Here is a 7545-nt window from a genome sequence, read left to right as displayed (position 1 = left end):
CACAATGCAGATGGCCTGAGAGAGCGGGTGGCGGCTATAGAAGAGGGGGACCACGCCAGGAGTGAAGAAGTGGAGCAACTGCAGCAAGAAGTGGTCCGCCTTCGCGAGCAACAGGTAGACTTACAGGCACACAGGGAGGATCTTGAAAACCGCTCTCGCCGTAACAACATTCGGGTGCGGGGAGTGCCATTGAAATCAGAGGGGTCTAGCGTGGCTAGCCTCCTACAGCAGCTTTTCCGAGAGATCTTGGGGGAGCGGGAGGACTTTGAGATTCGCATCGATAGAGCCCACAGGGTGGGTCTGGCAAGCAGGGAGCCGCTTCCCCCACCTGACATCCTAGCATTCCTCCTGGACTCCCACCTGAAAGAAAGAATCCTACGAGAGGCCCACCGACAGCAGCCTCTGCAGTTTCAAGGCCACCCGGTGGGGTTGTATCAGGATCTCTCTGCCATCACTTTACAGAAAAGAAAAGCTTTCAGAGTGGCAACCAAGTTCCTCTGGGATAACGAGATCCCTTATTCACCCTTTTCGACTCATCTTTAAATGGAGGGGGGCCCTGCACCAACTTCACTCCCTGCGAGATACTTGCACCCTCCTAGGCATTGACCCCGAGGAAGAATCGCATGCGGAAGGAGCCTCACCACGTCCGTCTCAGGACAAGTCTCCAAACACTGCCCGCCTGGAGTGGCAAAGGGTGGGTCACCACCGCTCGCCAAAAGCAGTCCTTCAACCGGACCCAACAACGATGGCACGAGAACAAGCAGCGGCAATCAAGGAGGTATCCAAGGACACAGCTCATCCGAACTGATATGCCACGGTCAGAAGGGGGTTATCATGATCGCATTGCTTTTAAGCGGGCGGGATGGGGGAGGGGCGGGGGAGCTGGCGGGGTCGCAATTGCCACAGACTCCTCTACTTCCACAGTGACTTTACCACAGGCCTGGACTGTGTTTGTGTAGGCCTGGGACTATGATTACCAGTTAGGGTTTTACAGTTGGGGTCAGGGAGGGTTTTTTTTTAGTTTTTGGGGGGAGGGGGAAAGGGAAGGAGGGGGAGGGTTGTCCAGTGCTCCGAATTTGATCGAGATGCCCAGCTTGGCGGGCTACACCTGCTGCCGCGACCGGCCTACCATTGCCCATCCACACACAAATCACACGTCCCTCCGGGCTCGAAGACTAGCATGTCTATTCCCTATGTAAAACATGCCGCCTACAACTTTTAAGGTCCTGATTCTTAATGTAAGGGGCCTAAACAATCCCGTTGAGTGGCGCGCAATTTTGTCCCACTTAAAAAATGCCCAGGCAGACATCTGCTTACTGCAGGAGACCCACTTGCTAGCCCGTGACTGCCACAGTCTCCGTTCACACAAATTTCCAACTCAATTCTTCTCCTCCTGCTCCACTAAGACTGCGGGGGTGGCGATCCTCGTGGCACGGCATTTTAAAGGGCAAGTCCTCCATAAGAGTGCTGAGCAAAAAGGTTGCGTTTACGATTGGGTTTCTTTATAGCCCTAAATAGGGCCAGGAACACTTTCTACACTCAGCCCTTATGGACATCACGGACACATCGGACAGGTATGTTATACCGGGGGGGGGATTTTAACATGGTATTTGACACTACTCAGAACAGGTCCGCTCAACGCACCCATCAAACTGGAGCGTTTTCGTCCAGCTGCACTGACAGATTGACAGAGCTGGATCTTCATGATCTTTGGCGCCGCTCACACCCACACGATAGAGAATACACTTACTATTCCAATGCACACAAAACCTATGTCAGGTTGGACCATCTTATAGTCTCTAGCATAGTTTGCGCTTTGTCCACCTCGAAGGAGATAGGGGTGATCTCCCTCTCGGACCATGCACCCGTCACTACCACACTCACCTTGCCATCGGTGTCAAATCCTCCAAGAGTCTGGCGGCTTAGAGACACATTATTGCAAAGGAAAGATGTAGTGAAGCATATTCAGGACGCCATCCAAGACTACCTGTCTCACAACGCTAAATTCTGACACGACTTTGGCGATACAATGGGCGGCCATGAAGGCGGTCATCCGGTGGGAATTTTTGGCTCTTTCCTCCGCTGAGAATAGGGATTGGCCACGCAAGCGTGAGGAGCTCACGCAGCGGGTGCATGAGCTTGAGCAAATTCACCAACGAATTGGGGTGCCCCGGATTTGGAAGCAACTTAAAGTCGCACAACATCTTCTAGCAGCTCTGGACACGGACCGAGCGGAGTTTGCTGCCTTGCAGCTGCGACTTGCCTTTTACACTGGCGGGGACAGATGTGGCCGCCTCCTGGTGAACAGACTAAGAGTAGCACGTCAGCACCAAGGGGTCTAAGAGCTCTCCCGCCCAGATGGGTCCACGGTCATAGAGGGTGCCCAGATCGCGGAAACTTTCCACAGCTTTTAAGCTACCTTTTATGCAAGCAGCCCATTGGCCGCTTCAGCAGCGACTGATTATTTGGACTCGGTTACGCTCCCCTCTCTAACGCCCTCACAAGCGGAATATCTTGAAAGAGATATTCGCATCGAAGAAGTGATCTCCGCCATTGCCAAACTCAAGCCGGGGAAAGCCCCAGGCCCGGATGGCTTTACAGCCCTCTTTTGCAAGACACTCTGCACTGTGCTAGCACCGATTCTCACCCAACTTTTTAACACCTTTTCTGAACCTGGCGCCCTCCCACCCGACCTCTTACTTGCATCCCTTACAGTCATCCCCAAGCCGGGGAAGGACAGAGCCAAATGCGGCTCCTACAGGCCGATATCGTTACTGAATGTGGACCTTAAACTGTACACGGGAATACTGGCGGCTCGGTTGGCTCCCCACCTGCCAGGCCTTATAGACCCAGATCAAGCGGGCATCATGCCGGAACGCCAGACAGTAGATAACACCAAAGGCATCGTCCACCTCATAGAAAAAGCCTCTCGTATACCAGGGGAGAGAATTATGCTAGCGGTAGACGCCGAATAGGCGTTTGACCGAGTCCACTGGTCTTACCTAGAACAGGTACTGGCGAAGGTCGGAATTGGGGAGAAATTCCGCACCCTCATTTTTAATTGTTATAAGTTCCCCACGGCAATAGTAAGAGCAAATGGTTATAGCTCAGAGAGTTTTAACATTGAGAGAGGCACGAGGCAGGGATGCCCGCTGTCACCACTAATATTTGCCCTCTATATGGAGCCATTCGCTCAAAGGATTCGCCAGAACCGTGAGGCAACTGTGATAGTATTTGATGGCTTTACACACACCATCAGTCTCTATGCGGACGACGTCCTGTTGTCACTAGAGATCCCGCGGACGGCCCTACCAGTCTGTATAGCGGAGCTAGATGCATTTGCTGAAGTGGTCGGGTTCAAAATGAACGCGGACAAGTCCATAGCCCTCTATCTGTCTTTGAATCCCTCCACAAAAACCTATTTACAAAACCTCCTCCCTCTCCAATGTTCATCCGGCACGGTGCCATATCTGGGGATCCAGCTGGCCCCTGCGCATCCAATTATGACGACGGCCAACTAAGCTACACTCCAAAGGAAGATACGTGAGGAATTGGGACACTGGAAACACTTCCCCCTCTCATGGCTGGGCAGGATTGCAGCGATTAAAATGACTGTCCTTTCCCAAATCCTTTATCTCTTCCGGGCGTTACCTCTGCAACCACCGATAGGTAGGCTTCCCTGTTTTCAGTTTCTATTTTGGGTAAATTCTGGTGGTGTTTTGTCAGTGTTTTCCAGTGATTTCAATACCTGAAAAAAACAGTGCTTTTCAGTGATTTCAAATTTTCGCGCCGTAAAAAACAACTGAAACTGTGTTTTTCTGGTGTTTATGAAACGCTTTGCTTTTATTTTGCTGGCTTTCTTCATTGATGCATGGCATATAGACAGTGCATGTACGTGTATATGAAGTTCAAATACATTTTCACAAGTCAAATTTATTGTAGTAGACCATACAATATTTCTTCAGAGATTCTTTAGTCATTCGTGCTCTCTCTTTCCTTCCCATGTACACTTTTATTTGTGAAAATGCCCTCTCAACATTGGCACTTGAGACTGGCAACGCCAAAACAGCCAGTGCACAACTTGCCAACTCTGGCCACTGACGTAGCTTCCCATGCCAGTACTGGTGCACCTCAAGGTTGACATTCTCTGGGACAGGTTCTGCAACATACGCGTTGAACTGGGTGCACATGCCCTCAGAAGTATTAAAGCGGTCAAAAATGAGGCTGTACTTTGAAAAGTCCGGAGAAAATTCCCCTTTACGGAATGGATCTAACACTTGTGCAGCGTACCAAAGTGAGGCTTCATTGACTTCAAACGCCATGGTTGGTGAAGGGACATTTCTATGCATCATAGCTAGCCATTTCTCATGCATGGTAAAATAAAATTTCCTGAATTGGTCTTCAACACTTCTTTGCTTCCCAAGTGGCAAGCATTCTAACAGGGAACATGTTGCCGTGCCAAAGTCACTAAAAGTGTTGTCTAGCCTACTCTCGAGGAGATGTTTGACATCAACACCAATTATACTGAACACTTGGTACACAAGGGTGTTTTCTGACTCTAGTTTTTTTATTATGTCCACTACAGCAGTCATGTTTTCCTGCAAAAATCTAAGGATGCAGTACAGTGTACTTTTCTTGACATCACTATCAATATGCACCCGAAGATCCTCACATTTCTTGCCTTTTGCATCATCACTAAGCAAAAATTCAGTAAGGGGTCGCCACATAGATAATATTGCATTCACGGCCTCAAGTACTGAGAACCACCTACTAAATGACACAGTTGGGATGATTCTTTCTTTGCTGCCACACAAAACACAAAATGAGAAATATTTGCGTTTGAGTTCCCGCGCATAACGAAACAGTGCGCCTGAATGTACTACAAAATCAATAGCATTCTTCATCAGCTCAGAAGATTGTAATGCTGCTTTCAGCATACCATCTAGCAAGTGGCAAGGATCTCTCATAGGGAAACACTTCAGCTCTGGCATTGCTTTTGATAGGTCATCACATAACTTTTTCATATAAGTAGATGAATCGCTGCAAATACAAACAATGTCACTCCAATCTTTGTTAAACTTGGTAAGAACTCTCTGCAGCAGCATTCCAAGTGACACTGCGTTGCATGTTTCCAGTACATCCAGATCTGCCATGATGGTACGTCTGTGCCATCCATTTTTTGCATCACAAAATGTGATTAGCACTGCCACTGATGGGTCGCCACGCATCTCTGGGGTTTCATCAATGGTAACAGAGATCTTCACATCACCTTGGAGTAACTCTGAAATATGTTCAATATCTGCAAGGAACACCTCTGGTAGGTATTTCTCATACATTTGTGTTGTTTTTGGTTCCTCACGTTTTCTTTTGAAGCGGGTCATTGTCTCAGCAAGAGACATCTGGCAAAGGCTGTCGCTATTAGGTGGCTCTTTCAATTTCAAGTGGGTCTTGGTGACAAGATGTTCAGCAATTCGGCTTGCAATTTTCCCACTTACTATTGGGACAGTCACTCTGCAAAACCTGCAAATTAACATCTTTTGGCCACGCACTTCTTCAACCATGAAATCTTTGTTTTCCAGCACATAATCTTCTGCCGTCTTTATTCTGCGGGGCATTCTGTTCTGCGCAAAGTAGATCATAAAAAAAGACACTTAGAAACCGGTTGTGTACTGTTGAGAAAATGATGCCACTGAACAGGCTGCCAACCAATTGGTGAAATTGATGAACACATATTTGAGGCATAGCATAAGGATCCATTTTATCTTTAGCTTTTGATTTAAAACTTTACAAATCTGTATCCTAGGTACCCTAAATGCTTATTAACCATCATACTTTCAAAAAAGAATTAGTTTCTGGATGTATGCAAATTAGCTAACCTCCATCTTGCCTAAAAGTGATTAATACTTGGTGGTCGAAAGCCCTCAGGCCAATTTCACGCTTTATAAAATTGCAAAGGAATGCAATGTATATACAGATGCAGGTCAGGTAACCTATTGTCAGGAGAATGTTCAGCTTAATGAAAGGGGAATGTTGAATCCATATGTGTCCAGTATGAAACATTCAAATACAGTTCAACAGTAATAACGACCAGTGGTGTAAATATACTTACATAGCTCCCAGACGCGCAACTACAGTCAAATTTCGGGGTGGAGGGGTGGATTCTTCCAGCAATTGGCAGAATGGAGATGCAGGGGTTCTAAGAAGGGGTGAAATCAAGAAAGCCTTGTTAAGTAAAATGTTCTTGTTGGATAAGCAAAATATGAAATACAAGGCAAACAATACAGAATAGATTGGTCAGAGCGCACTGCACACAATCACCACCACTGCTTCAACGAAGGTACACACCTCTCATGAGTTGGGGGAGGTCTGTTTCAAAAATGTAAAACTCAATGGAAATGGACATTTGCTACAATGTGTTTAACCTAGCGCTTGAGACCGTACTTTGCTATCGCAGCGCTGTGTCTGGCAGAGGCTCTTTCTGTATGTGTTCCAGTCCTTAAACAGAAGGGGGAACGGAGACCATGCAGGGGATCGATCTGTGCATTTGTGCACGCTTCCCCCCCCGAAGGTGTCCCCTGGCTGAAACACAAAAGTCTATTGATGGCCAACTTAATGGTGGTCCTCATTTATCGACCTCAGAAGGATGTTAGAATGGGTGGACCTGCCGGGATTTACCTGAGCCATAGGGTCAAACACAGTCCTCATACAGTGGATGCAATAGTCTGCTAGTAACTACACCGTATCTTCATTCTACAAGGGGAGTTTGCTTTTCCCCCTCTTTTTTTATTAACAAGGAATGCAACGCATGCAGCGCTCCCTCACTACCGAATAATAATGACCTGCACTGGCAAGATGAGGGGAACACAGGTGTATATCGCCTGCAACATTCCAGCTTTCGTATCTGAAAATAATAACCCTGAGTCCCAGTGGCTAATTAATACCACCAAGACGATGAACGAGTGGGGACACTTTGGGGCTTCAGCAAGGACATGCGTGCAGTCGCTGCATCTGTTGGCCTCGCGACATTCATTTACACCAAAGCACATTTTAACTGTCAAAATTGACTGTCTGATGGCGCTAAGCTCCCCATTCTAAGAAGGGGTGAAAAACAAGAAAGCCTCAACAAGTAAAATGGTCTTGTACAGACCCGTGAAGTACTCGGGTACGGCTGCAGTTAAACAGACGCCAAAACACATTAGCTCCTCTCCCCCCCACGTGAGTCCGGCAGGGGGCCTGGTGTTTCTCTGGCCCTTTGGCCTTTCACACCTCGGCTCCCCATTCTCCTGTCTGCCTTCGCCCCCTGCACTCTGGCGCTCATGTAAAGCGCTCTGATATCTCTGCGTTTTGTGTCCCCACATGTCAGCAATCATACCCCTTAATACGAGTGCAAATGCACTAAGAAAGTGCGAACATCAGCAAAATATGAAATACAAGGCAAACAATACAGAATAGATTGGTCAGAGCGCACTGCACACAATCACCACCACTGCTTCAACTAAGGTACACACCTCTGTTGGGGGAGGTCCATTTTAAACATGTAAAACT

General features: G+C 47.7%; 1 protein-coding gene across 1 annotated transcript; it reads right to left on the bottom strand.

Annotated features, from left to right (window-relative positions):
• Positions 1 to 3920: 3920 nt before the first annotated feature.
• Positions 3921 to 5615, bottom strand: LOC147712634 (uncharacterized). Its single transcript, XM_086920363.1, has one exon. It carries the CDS (start codon positions 5613 to 5615, stop codon positions 3921 to 3923), a length of 1695 nt encoding a protein of 564 aa, XP_086776489.1.
• Positions 5616 to 7545: the final 1930 nt, after the last annotated feature.

Source organism: Lissotriton vulgaris, chromosome 5, assembly GCF_964263255.1.
Source record: "Lissotriton vulgaris chromosome 5, aLisVul1.2, whole genome shotgun sequence".
In the NCBI taxonomy this organism is placed as follows: Eukaryota; Metazoa; Chordata; class Amphibia; order Caudata; family Salamandridae; genus Lissotriton; species Lissotriton vulgaris.
The sequence above is the reverse complement of the archived record's forward strand: the minus strand, read 5'-3'. Positions and strand labels throughout refer to the sequence as shown.

What these genes read in the sequence shown, in the direction of transcription:
- LOC147712634 (XM_086920363.1), bottom strand. Translation starts at nt 5,615, where the DNA reads ATGCCCCGCAGAATAAAGACGGCAGAAGATTATGTGCTGGAAAACAAA.